Source organism: Geotrypetes seraphini, chromosome 5 (genome assembly GCF_902459505.1).
Source record: "Geotrypetes seraphini chromosome 5, aGeoSer1.1, whole genome shotgun sequence".
Classification (NCBI taxonomy): Eukaryota; Metazoa; Chordata; class Amphibia; order Gymnophiona; family Dermophiidae; genus Geotrypetes; species Geotrypetes seraphini.
In genome coordinates, this window is record NC_047088.1 from 29,271,487 (window position 1) to 29,289,869 (window position 18,383).

Genomic DNA, 18,383 nt, shown 5'->3' on the forward strand with positions numbered 1-18,383 from the left:
ACACTACCCAATTGCCCAAGACAGCAGTTTGTGGGGAGTGGCAAATAACTGTAGCCTAGACCAGGGGTAGGCAATTCCGGTCCTCGAGAGCTGGAGCCAGGTCAGGTTTTCACGATATCCACAATATGCATGAGAGAGATTTGCATCTCAAGAAGGCAGTGCATGCAAATCCATCTCATACATATTCATGGTGGAGATCCTGAAAACCTGACCTGGCTCTGGCAGACCGGAATTGCCTACCCCTGGCCTAGACCAAACATCTGCATGGGGAGTGGCAAATAACTGTATCCTAGACCAAACATATGCACTAACTCAAAGAGCCTTCAGCACATTCTTTATTTTCTTTTCAGCCACAGGGAGGTGGGAAATTTTCAAACACCCCATTTTCCCAGATAACAGCCAAATACCCAAGTGAATATCACGATTGTTGAATAGGAATGTCAAAATCTCTGGTGAGGTAGGTGTAAGGTTGTGGAGGTTTAAGAACATAAGAATAGCCTTACTGGGTCAGAACAATGGTCCATCTATTCTAGCCCAATAGCCCGTCTTCATGTAGGCCAAGGGTCTTAAAGTCCCTCCTTGAGGGCCGCAATCCAGTTGGGTTTTCAGGATTTCCCCAATGAATATGCATGAGATCTATGTGCACGCACTGCTTTCAATGCATATTCATGGAGGAAATCCTGAAAACCCGACTGGATTGCGGCCCTCAAGGAGGGAGATCCTTGATGTAGGCCAATCCAAGTCACAAGTACCTGGCAAAAATCCAAATAATAGCAGCATTCCATGCTACCATCCCATGTCTGTCTGAACAGTAGACTGTGGACTTTTCCAAACTTTTTTTTTTTTTCTTTTTTTTAATTCAGCTACATTAACTGCTCTTACCACAATCCATTCCAGAGCTTAACTATTCTCCGAGTGAAAAAATATTTTCTCCTATTGGTTTTAAAAGTATTACTCTGTAACTTCTTTGCGTGTCATAAGAACATAAGAACTGCCTTCTCCGGATCAGACCCATGGTCCATCGAGTCCGGCGATCCGCACACGCGGAGGCCCAGTCAGGTATACACCTGATGTAGTTTTAGTCACCCATATCCCTCTATGCCTCTCGTAAGGAGATGTGCATCTAATTTGCCTTTGAATCCCAGCACAGTGGATTCCTTAATAACCTCCTTTGGGAGAGCATTCCAGGCGTCTACCACTCGCTGCGTGAAGCAGAACTTCCGGACATTTGTCCTAGACTTGTCCCCACCTTAGCTTCAAACCATGTCCTCTTGTTCTTGATGCATAGGAAAAGAGCGGGAAGCAGAACGGATCCCCTTAAGCAAGGGGTCCACCATACACGAGAGCTCCGACAAGGTATCATCAAAGTGCAAAACCGAGGAGACCTGAAGAATTAACTCATGAAGCTCTTCCCGCTGAAAAATGCGTACCACAGACGCATCCTCGCCAGCAGGGGGGTGCTCGAACCCCTCATTGACAGGATCTGGCCACACAAGAGGAACCTGGAAATCTCACCTAAGTTCCAGGTCCACATGAATAACATCTTGCTCCTCTGGGCAAAAATCCTCATCCCAAGAGACCCTCGGGCACTTGGATGAGAGAGGAGTAGAGGGGTGCAAAACCGCTGCTGTATGGGGCCGCACCGGGGAAGACGTTGAGGGCAAAACCTGAGACTCCTGGAGTGGACACGGAACCTCCAGCCGCCAGCTTTACATAGTGCCAACATAAATTCAGGAGGGAAAACCCCCGGCGGTCCCAAGGGACTCCCTGCCCCAGCAGGGGACCCTGCCATACCTTGCCCTTGAGGTAACAGAAATGAAGGAGGAGGCTTCCGCCAAAATTGGACCTGAAACCGCCAAAATCGGAGCTCCTGCGGTCTGTCATGTCTGAAAAGCCTGGGACTTTCCTGACGCCGAGGAACCGACCGACATGAAAAGGGAATCCCCAGCCACTCCGGTAGTAAGGGAACCCTTCACGAGGTACATGCGGCAGGGTGCCCTGACAACCGGCAACCGTTGCCGATGAGACTCCTCCACCGCTCCGGCCTGCACAATGCTTCCCCTAGTCTTTGTAATTTTTGAGGGAGTGAAAAACAAAACAAAACCCCAAAACGATCCACTTGTACTCATTCTGCTCCACTCAGGATTTTGTAGACTTCAATCATATCTCCCCTCAGCCGTCTCTTTTCCAAGCTGAAGAGCCCTAACCTCTTTAGTCATTCCTCATATGAGAGGAGTTCCATTGCCTTTACCATCTTGATCGCTCTTCTTTGAACCTTTTCTAGTGCCGCTATATCTTTCTTGAGATAAAGAGACCAGAACTGAACGCAATACTCCAAATGAGGTCGCACCATGGAGCGATACAGGGGCACTATGACATTCTTAGTCTTGTTAACATCGCTTTTTTAATAAATTCCTAACATCCTGTTTGCTTTTTTGGCCACTGCCGCCGCACACTGGGCGGAAGGTTTCATCGTATTGTCTACGACGACACCAGAACCTTTTCTTGGGCGCTAACCCCCAAGGTGGATCCTAGCATCCGGTAACTGTGATTCGGGTTATTCTTTTCAATGTGCATCACTTTGCATTTGTCCACATTAAATTCAATCTGCCACTTGGACGCCCAGTCTTTCTCCCAGAAAGAATAATGGGAGTACTCACTGTGACTTCTGGTGCTTGTTTGTTTGAATCAGCCTGTCTGCAGGGAAAGAATTTCTGCCTCAGAAATTGTCAGATCTCAACTATCGATGGAATTCTTCTGGCTGCCGGTTAGACCACAGACTTCTATCCCCGAGATTCCTCACACAGCGATGGGGGGAGAAACTACGCAACTGGCTCCCCGATACCCAGAGGATTGTTACACGGGGGCCCCACAGCCTACACTCAAGCCCCTGGTTAAATCAGAAGGTGAGCCGCTCCCAGCGAGACGGACCCTGAGCTCCTGAAAGGACACAAAGCAGGGTGGCTCCACAGGTATTCGATGAGATTGGCCTGGGAGCCGCAATCCACCCTCGAGGGACTGTGTCCTTTCTTCTGTAGAATAACTACTACTACTATTAATTATTTCTATAGCGCTACCAGACGCATGCAGCGCTGCACAGTCACAAAGGGTAAAAAAACAGTCCATGCTCGAAAGAGCTTATTTCTAAACAGGTAAACAGGATGTCATAGATACAATTAAGGGAAATGGACTAAGCCCAAGAAGGGGACCTCCGAGAACTAAAACCATGAAGAAACTCAAATTCGGACAGAAAAATACTCAAAAATAACAAAATGAAGCAAAGTAGATTAGGACACACCTTCTGAGTTTGCTTGCAAAAGGAAAAACTGAAGAGGGAACTGTTCTCCAATGAAGAAGGGGAGGAGTTCAAAAATCTTAAAGTGATATCCTTCTGCAATTTAGCGGAAACTGGGAATCAACAGCTAAAGTACAGATTCCTGTGTATATGTAACAGGACTAGCTACATTAACCGCTCTTACCACATCCTCTGGCAATGCGAAGCAAAGCCTAATGGACTGTAAAGTCTAAAGGGCATCTGAAGCTAAACCACCATGTCCAGGTCGTGAAGGCCTTTGAGTTCACAGGCCAGGAAAACAGCCTTCCCATGCCAATCTGACCAAGGACATTCCTGGCAAATTCCAGGCTGTCGAATTGAACTGCCACAAAACCAAGCTGCAACGGAAAGACGACCATCCACGTGCTACAGAAACAAGTTTGGAGCCCAAGTATGGAGTTGGGCACTATCTCTTGAATGAACTTGGGAAATGGAGTTGAAACCTGTTGGTATCTAAATCAGGGAGCAGAAAATGATCTTTCCTAAGAGTGGTGCACTATGGTGACTCTATTGAAAGCACTGAACAGGACTGTAAGACCTGTTTTCTGATCCAGGAAGAGACCGGCTTGCAGGTATGCTCTTTCCTGCATGTGCATCATTCCCTGTCTTGAAACCATGATCTTAATAAAGGTTGTAAAAGCCAGGGAACTAAGATCCCCATAGCACTATACTGGGCAAGAGAGAGGTGTTCTTTGTGCACTGAAGATGCCCACTGTGGTATCCAGACTAACAGCTATTTTTAACTTCTCCTCCCATTCTCCCACTACTGATAGTTTAGAACAGGGGTGGGCAACTCCGGTCCTCGAGGGCCGGAATCCAGTCGGGTTTTCAGGATTTCCCCAATGAATATGCATTGAAAGCAGTGCATGCAAATAAATCCTGAAACCCCGACTGGATTCCAGCCCTCGAGGACCGGAGTTGCCCACCCCTGGTTTAGAATCATCAGTAGCTTCCTCACAGGGAGAACAGCCATTAAAAAAATAAAAAAGTGAAATAGATTTTCAGTATCATTTGCTCTTTTTGATAATAGAGTAGACTAAACTATAACTGTTTCACTGTCATACAGGCTCCTACTGTGCACATTCAAAGCATTTTTTTTTTCTCTTCTTAAAAGAAATCTCCAGGCATTCCTCTAGTGACACTAGTTACATAACACTAAATACAGGACTCCCTTGAGCTGCTGTCATCAGAGCAGCAGAATTACAGCTTCCCTTAAATTCACCAGCAGGGCCAGCAGCACAGGAGGACAACCAGGGTGGCACTGACCTTGTCCTAGCTCTCATAACACCCCCCCCCCACCCCTTCATTCTTTTTTGGCATTCTGCACCCCCTCAAAGTCAGGGCATTCTTAAGAGATGGGGGAGGAGACTAGAGGACCTGGGAAACCAATGCTAGCTAGGCATAAGGTGCAGAGGCATAGCGTGGGGTGTGGATAAGGGCAAAAGGGGTTCCATTGAGATGGTAACAATCAGACTAAAGGGGGATTAAAAAAAAAATTATTTGCACATGCTTGTCTGGGCAACTCTTTTATTATTACAAACACTTTATAAAGTACTATGCTATCGTATTGCTATCAGCCCAAAATCCTGCTTTTTTGCCATGCACAACTTCAAAGTCTGCAGTCAGGGATCTAAAAAAGGCGACAAAGAGAGCGCGATGTGCTCAGACGCCTGACCCACTTTCGGGGTTACCTCCCTGCTTATACAACTGTTCTGCGCTAGTCGAGGCGTCGGGATCCCGGCTCGGCGCTCGCTTACACAACCGCTGATCTCCTGACCCACTTTCACCTGCCCGCGCGCGCAGCTCCCCGGGGGGCCGCTTAGGCGCCCAAACCTGAGTCATCCCACCGAGGGGAGAACTCGGAGCCAAACCATTCGGGAGGGGGAGAGGGGGGCGCCCAAACCCGAGTCATCCCACCGAGGGGGAACTCGGAGCCAAACCATTCGGGAGTTTCGGGAGGGGGAGAGGGGGGCGCCCAAACCCGAATCATCCCATCGAGGGGGAACTCGGAGCCAAACCATTCGGGAGTTAGGGGAGGGGGGGAGGTTACAAGCCGGGCAAATCTGTGCCAAAGTTTAGCGCACGCTCCCATTTAGGCGCAAAACGGCGCTCAGCTTCTCCAGCCTTACCTAAGCGCAGCGCCTCGTCGTACTTGAGCAGGGCGGCTTGCCATCGCTTCTCCCCGCACAGAGCGCTGCCCTCCTGCCCCAGCTGCAGCGCCCGGACTTGGGCCGGGAAGCACTTGGCCAGGAGAGCGCTCAGCACCACGTTGACTCGGTTGCGCCCGGCCGGCTCCCCGCACCGGCGGCAGCGGGGGCTCCCCGGCTCCCCCCTCCGCAGGCACGGCCGGCACCAGGTGTGGCCGCACGGCAGCGACACGGGCTCGTACAGGACGCCCTGGCACTGGCGGCACGTGAAGAGGTCCCACCTCGCCCGCGGCCGGGCCCCGGGGCTCTCGGCCGGCGGCTGCTCCCGGGGGCCCTCGACGGCTTCGCACGCCGGGGGCCCCGCCTGTCCCAGTGGCCGCAGCCGCCGATCGCACAGCTCGGCCGCCAGCTCAAAGTTCTGCGCCTTCGCCGCCTCCTCTTTAAACTCCAGCATGAGATCGTGGCTGTGGGGGGCGCCGCCAGCCCATGACACCCCCCACCCCCTAAAGGCGAGGGCAGTTCTGCTCCCCCGGCTCCAGCTCCATCCCTGCGCCACTCGCACTAACTGTATCCCAGCGAAGCGTTATATAAAATCCAAGCATGTGACGTACAGCTGCTCCTCTCATTGGCAGGAGCCCAGGAAAAGGTTACAAAACCAGCTGCTTTTGTAACAGTGTTGCAGCTCCGTGGCCAACCGCCTTTTATCCCCTTTTGTGTTGGGGGGGGGGGAGGGGGTTGCTGAGACGGTTTCCGCTCAGCGCCAAAAGGAGCGCGGCAGAGCCGGCCCCACCCCTTCTTGTGGCCAAGGTGAAAAATGTTTAAAATAAAAATAAAAAAACCCAAACCTTCCTAGCTTTCAGGAATAGGGTACTGAAAAGTAATGCTGGCTTTCACAGTATCAGAAAAATAAAATGAATATGCATGAGAGGCATTTGTAATATACAAAGTTCAGGAAAAGGCTGAAGCTGCAGGTTCTGGGTGGGGACACAGCACTACTCTTCAGACACTGATACTAAAGGCTAGATTCTTCTGCATTCTCTTTCTTAGATTGAGGAAATCTACCTGAGTGAATGGCCATAAAAGTGTCATGACTTTACCCCAGGAAGCAGCACTCTATGCCAGGGATAGGGAACTCCGGTCCTCGAGAGCCATATTCCAGTCGGGTTTTCAGGATTTCCCCAATGAATATGCATTGAAAGGAGTGCATGCAAATAGATCTCATGCATATTCATTGGGGAAATCCTGAAAACCCAACTGGAATATGGCTCTCGAGGACCGGAGTTCCCTACCCCTGCTCTATGCAAAGAAAGATATTTAAATTATAAAGCTGACAGTGATTGGCTATGCAGTGGAAGATTAGGAACAGCTCCCAGCTGGACCCAGCCAGCTAAATAGTGCTGAATATTGCCCCAGCATATTTCTATGCATATAACATGCCCACATGTATAACATAAAACACACAAATTGCATATCTTTTACTAAGCTGTGGCCCAGAATGCTAAATGCTTCATCATTCATAGGAATTCTATGAGCATCGAAGCATTTAGGGCTCCGAGCCGCGGTAGAAACCTCTACCACAGCTTAGTAAAAGGACAGGGGGGTAAATCTGTATAATAAACCCACGCATATAATATGTGCTTTAACATCTAGAGTTACACAATTTATAGAATATGGGGCTCATAATCAAGTTTAAAACGTTAAAAAACCAGATTGTTGCAGAAAGAATCTCCAAGTTTTTGGCATTGGAGGAATCAATTACATCGCTTGGGAGGTTCGAGGTTCACCTAAAAAAACTCGTCTTTTTATGGACGTTTTGGATCCTTATATTCAGAATCTTTCACCAAAAATACGAAGTTTGGTTATCAATGATTTATTATGAAAATTAGGTTTAATAATTACATGATGAGGAAAAAAAGTCAAATTTCACCAGAAAATAACAAGCTTTTATTAATTATGACAGGGGTTGCCATTCAGCATATAACTAATAACTGGAAAAATTACAACAACCTAAATTATACATTTTGGTGGAATACAATATGTCATATATTCAAAATGGAAAGAACAATAGCAATACAAAGGGGGACATATACTAAATTTATAAAAATATGGGGGCCATTGGCAAAATACTGTAATGAATAAATAGTAGGATTTTTCTTCTTCTTTTCTTCTTTTAGGGATCTTTTTTATGACACACATAAAGGGGGGGTAAAGAAAATAATTTCTACATAATATGTTATAATATATTATACAATATGAAATGTATGAATGAAAAGTAATAGAAGGGTGGGGGGAGGGAGAGGGGATAAAATTTATTTAAAACATATTGTATTAGATATAAAAATGTTATTGAAATATTCATCAATTGTATTTTAACATGTTGTACATTTTCTATAAAATTTGAAAATTAAAAATATTATATATTAAAGTAATAAAAGGGTGGGGGGAGGGTGAGGGGGAAAATCAAATTTAGATATATAATGTATTAGATATAAAAGTGATACTATGTTTTTATCAATTGTATTTTAATATTTTGTACACTTTATGTAAAATTTGAAAATAAAAAATAATGGGAAAAAAAAGGTTTAATAATTACATTCCAGTTATTTATTTTAATTCTTTATTTTTGTCAACTTTCATCCAGGGTGAGGGATTTCATTTAGGGGAAGATAGTGGGTAGGGGATGGAATTAAGGGGGGGTGTAGATAAGATTGAATTAATTGATATGAAAATTAAATTTGAAAGAATTATTTAAATTTGTATGAAATTTATTGTAATTCTTATTGTATTGAATGTATTTTTGTATTATCCTATTGTACTGATAATTTGATTCTTTCAATAAAAATTGTTATACATAAAAAACTAGATTAAGTCAGCACTTGGACATTCTAATAGCAGGGACATCCAAATGCCAATAATCAAACCAACTTTCGGGACGTGCAGCAGCACTTCTAAGCTGCTGTGCGTCCAGAGAGTAAAGGGGTATGTTGGGAAGTGTGCGATGGGCAGGAATCGGGTGTGCTTCAATCTGAACGTACCCCAGCCATAGTCAAAACTTTCCTAGAGGGAACTTAAGACGCCGACAGTTCGATTTGTTTGAGTTGTGTCTAAGTTCCACAAAGGTGCCCAAACTGACAAGAAGACCACGGGAAGATTTAAGGCCTGATCCCCCACCCCTTACACCCTCAGTGGTCACAACCGCTCCCACCACTCAAAGAGTGATCGCAGCACAGGAATCCCCATCAGTAGAGCTGGTTTCAGGGATTCCTGGTGGCAGAGCCCAACACCCCTCCCCCTGACATCCCATACCTCCCCCCTGTATCTTTGAAATAGCAAGCAGCAGGAGGGAATCCCACTCCCTCCTGCCTACAGGGCCGCGTGTTGCAATGATGGGGTTTCATCCTCCCAGTGCATCTTGGGATGCAGTGGGAGGCTCAAAATTGCCATTTTTAGCTTATCAGGGCTTTCGGCCCCTTCCAAAGCATCTCAAGATGCATTGGGAGGGGGAAGCCACATCATTGTAGCATACAGACCTGTAGGCAGGAGGGGGTGTAGGGCTCCGTGGCTCAGCTGATCACGGCATGGGGAATCCCCATCAGCTGAGCTACCAGGAATACCCCCGAAACTGGCTCAGCTGATGGGGATTCCTTCTGCTGTGATCAGACAAGGTAGTTGGGTACTTCTGCAAAACTTGCTTTTGTATGTTTTTCAAATGGACATTTTTATTTTTGAAAATGGGCAAAAAAGGTAGATGTCCTAAGAACCAAAACTTATACCTTGCTCATTTTCAAAAATAAAAGATACGACGGTTGGCAGCTTTGAAGATGGACATTTTTCCTGTTGCACAAAATGTCCAACCTCAGACTTAAGCACATTTTTGATTATGCCCCTCCATGTGTATTTCCCATTCCCATGACTAAAATTTTGTCACAGCAATTTATGTCAACTAAAACCTGGTATAAATGCCTGCATTTAAGTTGCATGCAGATCAAGCATAGTCTATAATACTACATGTTAACTTTTATGAATGCCCATAAGAACATAAGAATTGCCGCTGCTGGCTCAGACCAGTGGTCCATCATGCCCTGCAGTCCGCTCACGCGGCGGCCCTCTGGTCAAAGACCAGCGCCCTATCAGTGTATGGCCTTGTTCAGCAGGAAGTTGCCTAACTTTGTCTTGAATCCCTGGAGGATGTTTTCCCCTATGACAGACTCTGGAAGAGTGTTCCAGTTTTCTACCACTCTCTGGGCGAAGAACTTCCTTACGTTTGTACGGAATCTATCCCCTTTCAACTTTAGACAGTGCCCTCTCGTTCTCCCTACCTTGGAGAGGGTGAACAACCTGTCCTTATCTACTAAGTCTATCCTCTTCAGTACCTTGAATGTTTCGATCATGTCCCCCTCTCAGTCTCCTGTGTTCGAGGGAGAAGAGGCCGGGTTTCCCTAATCTTTCGCTGTAGGGCAGCTCCTCCAACCCCTTAACCATCTTAGTCGCTCTTCTCTGGACCCTTTCGAGTAGTACCGTGTCCTTCTTCATGCATGGTGACCAGTCCTGGACGCAGTATTCCAGGTGTGGGCGCACCATGGCCCGGTACAGCGGCATGATAACCTTCTCCGATCTGTTCGTGATCCCCTTCTTTATCATTCCTAGCATTCTGTTCGCCCTTTTCGCCGCCGCTGTCACCCACGACTTGCTTTTGCCCCTCCCCTGGTCACACTCACTTTTAAGATATGTGTGGTACAATTTACACACACTACTTTATAGAAAGTTGTGCTCGTAAATTTTAATTAGTGCCAATTGCTTCAACATCTAGCAGTTCCCATTCATGGCTCATTTCCAGAGATGAGCAGTAGCTCTTCCAAACTTAGTACTTCAGAAATGTGTCCAAACCTCTTTTAAATCCCACGATGTTGGTCACCTTGATCGCATCTGCCTCCAACAGACTTCAGGTTTTATGTGCTTTATGAATAACTTTATATGATTTTGTTTTCAAATTTACTGGCCATTATTTGTCTTTGTGTTTTTGAACAGATTAATTGACTGTTCCCTACTTAACATTCTTCCCCACTCATGATTTTATAAAACTTCCATCATATATCCCCCTTCTCCCAAGTCATTTTTTCTCCGAGATGAACAGCCCTATGCGGTTTAAGCATTTCTATCCGGAAGGTGTGATAGGCCAGAGCACACTACAGGGGTTCAAGGAAGGTTTGGATAGGTTCCTGGAGGATAAGGGGATTGAGGGGTACAGATAGAACTAGAAGTAGGTTATAGAAGTGGTCAGAAACCACTTCACAGGTCACAGACCTGATGGACCGCCGCGGGAGCAGACCGCTGGGCGCGATGGACCTCTGGTCTGACCCAGTGGAGGCAACTTCTTATGTTCTTAATTAAAATATTAGCTAATAAGGGGTTTCCTGTACAGGAAATCTGCAAGGAAGTTACCACCATCACAAATACATTTCTCTGGGAAATCAGGAAGCCTTTTCTTTTTTTTAATACTTCAATTGAAAAAAAAAAGATATATACAGTGTAACAGGTTGCTAGACTTTCTTTTTTCACAACACTTGACACAGGCAAGTGTTAACAAGTGGTGATTCTTTAAACAATCCTTCACAGATACGCACTAGTTTATTGAGGTGTGATCAGTCCTGGATTTTAAGAATGCTTCTCTTTTCTAGGTCATTCATTTCTTTCAGTATCAGGGCAACATTATATCTTAATTCATGAAACTTTGCAACTGGAACCTGAAAAAAAGACAAGAATAGGATTGTTGAGGAATTTTTTGCATACGTATGAGCCTATCCAAGTCATATAGTAAAACAAAAAGAAATAAACCAGAAAACCAACTTTAAACTCTAGGGGCCGGATAGTATTTATAAATTTAGTAGCTGCCACTAAACATATAAGATGTGGTAAGAGCTTTTCACCTTGAGGCAGATCTGTTCCCTTACACCCAACACTTGATCTGATTTTTCTCAGAATTTTTTGGGCCATCATCCCTAAAACCGACTACAGTACTTCCCCAAAATTCATGGGGGTTCTGTTTCAGGAACACCCGCAAATTTTGAAAAACCATGAATGTGGTTTAGGAGCTGATCAAAGGCAGGAGAGGCAGGCGAGGACAGCTGGGGTGCCGGCGGGTGCCGAAAATCATTCTCAGTATTTTCTGACTGCCTCTTCCTGGTACTAAAGTCAGGCTACACCAATCAGGAGCTGCTTTGACATGCCAGATAACAGGAAGAAGTGGTCGGAAAATGACGCGAATTACTGAGTGCGTGATTACCGTGTATTTTGGACCATTTGCAAAGTTATTTGGTAAAAGTGATATGATAATGTCACTCCCTTATTTATTTCTAAACACTGGTTGCCTGTGGTGTATCATATCCCTTTTAAATAGCATACACTAGGTCATCAGATTTTACACTCTGACTTTCCTTTATTTCTTGCTAATTTTGATCCCTTTTGTTCCATTGAGGTGTTTCCACTCATCCCAGCGTCGCCTTCATAATGCTGTGAGATGCAAACGGCCGGACCTGTGGGCAGTGGGCAATTGGCAACTCCATCACGATAACGCACCTCCCCATTCTTCACATCTGATACGGAGTTTCCTGGCCAAACACAACACACCTGTGATTCCTCAGGCTCCCTACTCTCCTGACATGACTCTGTGTGACTTCTGGCTTTTCCCCAAGCTGAAAATGCCCCTGAAAGGGACCAGATTTCAGTCAAGAGAAGACATCATGCAGAATGTGATGGACCAGTTGCGAGCAATCTCAAAAGAGGCGTTCCAGCGCTGCTTCCGACAGTGGCAGAACCGTTCGAAGAAGTGTGTGGCAGCCCAAGGGGACTACTTTGAAGGAGATTAGTATAAGATTGTTGCATCTGAACACGAGCATTTTTTATGAATAAAGGTCTGATACTTTTTGAACATCCCTCGTATACGTGAGGCTCAAACTATATTGAAACATTGTGAATATTAATCGTAACAGCAAAAGGTTGTTGTGTTTAAAGAAATAATAGCTTATAAGGTGCAAATTTTTAAAAAAAGATTTACACAATGCTTATGAAATTACAACATAACAAAAAAAATAAAAATAAAAAAAATATAAATAAGTATACTGATTTAACAGTCGTAAAAGCAGTTATAAAAACTGAATAAACCCAAATAAAACAACTAATATTATAGAATTCTCTCATTTCAGAAACACCTCTGATTTTAACCTCTGTTTTTCCAATTATTCATATTTTATCTTCTTCAATTTCCATAAGTTATGAAAAAATGAACTACAATGAGTAATACTGAATAAACATTGATTTAAAATTTTTTAAAATATCATATTTACCTCAGCAGCTGTAAGTTACATCTTATGTTTTTACATAAGAAGCAATTTTAAATTAGGATCAAATGACTCCATTGGTCATTTTAGGTAGGTAAAATTATTGGTAGTTCTAGTGCAGTGGTCTCAAACTCAAACCCTTTGCAGGGCCACATTTTGGATTTGTAGGTACTTGGAGGGCCTCAGAAAAAATAGTTAATGTCTTATTAAAGAAATGATGATAATTTTGCATGAGATAAAACTCTTTATAGTTTATAAATCTTTCCTTTTGGCTAAGTCTTAATAATAATATTGTAATTTATAGCTAAAGAGACATATGATCAAGAAACTGTTTTATTTTACTTTTGTGATTATGATAAACACCGAGTGCCTCAAAATAGTACCTGGTGGGCCGCGAGTTTGAGACCACTGTTTTAGTGTTAAAACAAGTAAACAAGTTATCATAGCTATATACAGACAACATGTACCAAACTTACTTCGAAGCGGTGACTTGTCTTGTCAGACAGCTTCAGCTGCATTAAAATGGATGGCTGCAGTGCACGGGCCAGTGAGCTGAAAACAAGTACATTCTTGGCATTAAACACATGGCATTTGCTTGCAGCAGTTAAGAGGAATAACGTAAAAGAATTCTTGCATGCCAGGCCACATTCTATCCACAAGTACCATATATACTCAAATATAAACCAAGATTTTTGGGCCCAAAAATGGGGGCTTCGGTTTATATTCAAACCTTCTTTTTGACGAAGGTGCTTTTTCCCTCTCCTCACCACCCAATGATCAACACTGCTATTTTCCACCCCACCCCACATGTCCAGCACTGCTATCCTCCACCCCCCGTCCGATGACCAGCACTGCTATCTTCGTCCCCCTCACCCTCCTATCCTTCACTATGCCCATACCAAACCGACTTCGCACTTAACAGTTCTGGGACTCAGGAAGCTGACGTTCTGTTCTGGTGAAGGGCCTTGAGCGTCTGCGCATGCTCAAGGTCTACTGGCTCCCGCCATCTCCATGATTCTCAAAGGGAGTACAGCAAGCCTTGAGCATGCATAGATGCTCAAGTCTCTTTACCAGCATTGAGCGTTGGCTTCCTTAGTCCCAGAACTGTAAGTAAGATGTTGTTCCGGGGCAGGGGGGAGCAGGTAGTGGAGTCCAAAAGTGCCTAAGCCACTGGTCTTTGATTCTCCAGTACTGCTGTGGCCTCCTCTGTGCTGTTCTTTTGCTGCAGTCCACCCCACTTTGAAACAACTTCCTGTTTCCACTTGGGCAGACCGCAACAAAGGAATGGTGCAGAGGAGGCTGTACAAGAGAATAGCAGAGGAGGCTGCGCAAGAGAATAGCTCCCGGGACGGCAACCTCTTTGTAGTTTCTGTAGTGAGAGGTGCTTCAGAACTGGGTGGGGAGAACATGTGGTGTAACTGGGGAGGTGTGGAGGGGGAGGGAGGGAAAAAGAAGGTAGATATACTGGATGGGAGGGGCAGAGGAGGAAGTGGAAGAGATGATGCACATGGATGGATAGAAGGAGAAGAGAGAGAAGAGATGGTGCCCATGAATGGATGGAAGGAGAAGAGAGGGAAGAGATGGTGCCCATAGACAGAGAGAAGTGGGAGAAAAGAGATGGTGCTCATGGATGGAGGACAGGGGAAGAGCTGGATAGATTTGAGATGGAGGCAGAAAAAAATGGAAGAAAACTGAATATGAAAATCAGTGCCAAAGATGGATGTAGTTAGTGCAAGAGGTGAAGGAGAGTAAAGAAACAGCAAATGCGTAAAGAGGTCTTGAAAACAGAGTTAAGAGCAAAGGAGCAAGATAATCAGAAAAATAAAATTGCCAGATAACAAAAGTAGGAAAAATATTTCTATTTTTAATTTAGTGATTGAAATAGTCAATTTTGAAAATTTACATGTTTTTATAATTTGAACTGTTCAGGAAGAAATTCATTTCTTTCTATTTCTTTTGTAGTTTACTGTGTGCAGAGTGGCATATTAGGGTTTTGTTTAGATACAATAGTACTTTTAATTTGTGGGTTTGTATTTGAAAAGCCTTTTTCTGTTTTCTGCAAGTGTGACTGAAGACAGGTATTCTGGTGTGAATAGAAGTTCAGAAACTTTGGTTGGTGTCATAGCCCCAAGTAGGAAGATATCTGTTGGCTCTCCTTCGAAACAGCTCCAACTGAAAAATTAGTGAGTGTGTGGCGCAGTGGTTGGATCTACAGCCTCAGCACCCTGGGGTTGTGGGTTCAAACCCCGCGCTGCTCCTTGTGACTCTGGGCAAGTCACTCAGTCCTCTATAGCCCCAGGTACGTTAGATAGATTGTGAGCCCACCGGGACAGATAGGGAAAAATGCTTGAGTACCTGATTGTAAAAACCGCTTAGATAACCTTGATAAGCGGTATATCAAATCCTAATAAACTTGAAACTTATGACCCTCACATACCCAAATTTCCAATCTCGGTTTATATTCGAGTCAACCTTTTTTTTATTTTTATTTTTTTTTTTTCCTTTATGGGGGGAGGTCATCTCGGTTTATATTTGAGTATATACAGTATTTCTTCATATGCTATTTTGATTTGACAATTTCCACTTGCTCCTTCAGGATTCCAGCTCAGTCAGAACCAGGGCTGGATCTGGTGCCATAACGTTTCATTTACAACTACCTAGCACGTTTTCCTCTATATTATATCCCTGCCCAACTCACTTTAGTGCAAATCATTGTGTTATGCAGAATTATTTATGAGGAACATAAGAAGTGCCTCTGCTGGGTCAGACCTGAGGTCCATCTTGCCCAGCAGTCCGCTCATGTGGCGGCCCAACAGATTCAAGACCTGTGCAGTAATCCTCTATCTATACCCCTCTATCCCTGTTTCCAACAGAAACTTGTCCAATCCCTTCTTGAACCCCAATACCGTACTCTGTCCTATCACGCCCTCTGGAAGCGCAATCCAGGTGTCCACCACACATTGGGTTGCGCTTCCAGAGGACATTACAATAGTATTAGAGAATTACTAGGCTAAACTTGGAGGAGTGGCCTAGTGGTTAGAGAAGCAGCTGAGAACCATGGAACACACTAGAGAGTTGCGTGGGAACAGAAATGAAACCCGTCCCCACTGGTATCAAACCTAACCCGTCGGTCCTCGCTAGAAATCAAATCCGTCCCCACAAGTAATCTCTTCCATCCTCGACCATTTCCATAAACTTCAAAAGTAGTTATTTCATTTAATTAAAAGCTCTGGTAAAGACCCATTTACAAATAAGCAGAAGCTTTATTAATTTGGAAATATTAATTGGGAAGAATACATACTTTGTAAATGAGTCTCTGCCAGAGCCCCTAATGTAAATATAAAATCTCCAGCTGATGAGGACCCTCAAGCTATATCAGCTTCCTCTAAAGGTGGCAGGGGGGTCCCTTTTACCAAGCTTGGCAGGCAGCAACAGTGTTCCTGAGTCACAGATGCTGGCACCTCAGTGGTTCAGAGATGCTGCCAGCGACTGCTGTGCTTGGTGGAGGGAAGTTCTGGCTACCTTTGGAGGAGGTTCTCAGCTGGTGGTGCTTGGGGATCTTCACCAGCAACAGCAAGGGTCAGCAAGTACTTTAACACTGGAGAAATAAAACCAGAAATGCATTTCCTTTTCTGTTGACCACAATACAAACTGTGAAAAGCAAGAACGGGAAGACCCAATATTCCACAGAAAAAGAAATCCAGCAACAAAACAAACTGTGGATGAAACATAATGTTTTTGACCTTTCTTTATTTCTTCAGTCAATGTCAAGATAAATATCCACATCAACCATATTAAAAGCTAATGGACCCGACATGGGCCGTGTTTCGGCTAACAAAGCCTTTCTCAAGGGTACAGGCGTTAGACAATGCGCTATAATTATAGAATAGGTTTCCAAATTGCAAATACCAATTTGTGGAACGAAGTAGTGTTGACTGCTAGTATACAGAACCTGGGTAAAGTTTCACCATGGTCTCAGCCACCCAAAGGGGTCCCTCTAGGACCTCCCAATGGTTGGTCAGCTTCTTAGTAATGTCCAGATGGGAGGGAAAGAATGTGGTCATAAGTGAGTACTGGGCAGTAGAAGTCTGTGAAGGTTTTATCTGTAATTCTAGGACATAGTCATATCCTCTCCAAGATCCAGGGCTGCCACCTGGTTGGGACCTGGCCTTCTCATGTACGATGCAGAATCTTCTAGTACCTAGGACCCAGACTAGGAAAGCAAATGCACTGATACAGACTCCACTTTATTCCAGTCCTTTTCTGTATATTACACATGGCTCTGCTGTGGGGAAATAAATAAAATGTGCTCTTGGGAGGGTGGGGACACCACCATGACCCCCGAGGAGTCTTAGTGACCACTGTAATTTACGTACATTTTGTACATCATACTTATAAATTCTGGAGCAAAAATCAGACCATGACACTCACTTGCTGACATCCCTGTGTGTCACTCTAGGGTTTCACAGCAGATTTGCTGCTATGTTTCACCAGGGATCCATTTACACCATTTCCAAGCACCAACCAGGATTTTTGACCTGAAACTTGTGTCATCTGGAGCCCCATACCACCAGAGGGACTCAAGGAGGCTAAGCCAGTGGATCCTACTCCCCCTCACATGCCATGAGCAAATGTGAGACAGATGGTCCTCAACTGGCCATCCAGCGCAAATCTGGCATGAATCTGGAGTATTCTGGCCTGAGGAATCCATCTAAACCATTTTGAGCCAAATTGAGGTGTTTTGATGCAGATAGAGGCTTTTATTCCAAAACTGGGAAATCTAGGATGGCCGTCGCAGCAGCAATTTTAGCACCAAAAATGGCCCATAGGAGCTAAATAAAGGGCCCAAAAATTTGGGGAATAGGATTTTAGAGGTAGGGGACCCTGGCCTTAGTCTCAGAAACCTTTAAAAACTACTTTTAAAGACCCCTCGGATTTCTGTCATAGGCTGTTACAGCCAGTATTCGCTGTGCCATGCAGGTGATAGAGCTGCTTAAGCTGAAATTGCAGCCAGAGAACCTCTGCCTCAGAGAAGCCTGGAAACCTAGATAGCTTGCTTCTTCAGACTGCTCCTCAATCCTACCACCTGGACTAAGACCTCAAACCCGTCCAGGAACCCACGTTGGGGTGGAGGGGGGGAATGCAGTAAGTACCCAATCCTGGATAAAAACTGCCACAGGGCAACTCAGCCTGCACTCAAGCTCTCTGCGGACAAAACCTGGAGCGAGCCTAACTCCAAAGGGAATGTTCCCTGAGTTCCAGGTCTGTTAGTATAAGCTGGCTAAGCAGGATCCCTGCAAAGCAGGCTGCCTCTTGGTTACAGACTTTGCCCTCAGAGTCTGTGTTCTCTAGCAGCCAGAGATGTTCCGAGACTGGGAGCCTCTACAGCACTGAAAAGCCCCACAACAGATAACGAAAAAAAACAACAAAAAACACGAGCAAGACAGACAGGCTCCTTAACATCTCACATGTAGAGTGTAAAACTGAAGAGTTACAGGAGTGAGAGGAGGCAGAGCAGAAAAAATGTCAATGAGGCTCTCTATACCAGATCTCTCGATCAGAGAT

At 44.8% G+C, this 18,383-nt stretch overlaps 2 protein-coding genes across 3 annotated transcripts in view; both read right to left on the reverse strand.

Annotated features, from left to right (window-relative positions):
• LONRF3 (LON peptidase N-terminal domain and ring finger 3) overlaps window positions 1–6,086 on the reverse strand; it is a 34,247-nt gene extending 28,161 nt beyond the window's left edge. The window contains exon 1 of the mRNA XM_033946559.1: window positions 5,464–6,086. Within this exon, the coding sequence (XP_033802450.1) occupies window positions 5,464–5,935 (472 nt within the window). The 5' untranslated portion in view covers window positions 5,936–6,086. The remainder of the gene's footprint in view (window positions 1–5,463) is intronic.
• Window positions 6,087–10,030: 3,944 nt separating this feature from the next.
• The window catches only part of COMMD5 (COMM domain containing 5), a 32,098-nt gene continuing 23,745 nt past the window's right edge, over window positions 10,031–18,383 (reverse strand). For both annotated transcript variants that reach the window (XM_033946006.1, XM_033946005.1), the window contains 2 exons: window positions 13,295–13,370; window positions 10,031–11,225 (listed from right to left, as the gene is read on the reverse strand). In XM_033946006.1, coding sequence (XP_033801897.1) covers window positions 11,124–11,225; window positions 13,295–13,370 — 178 coding nt within the window. In that variant the 3' untranslated portion in view covers window positions 10,031–11,123. The remainder of the gene's footprint in view (window positions 11,226–13,294; window positions 13,371–18,383) is intronic.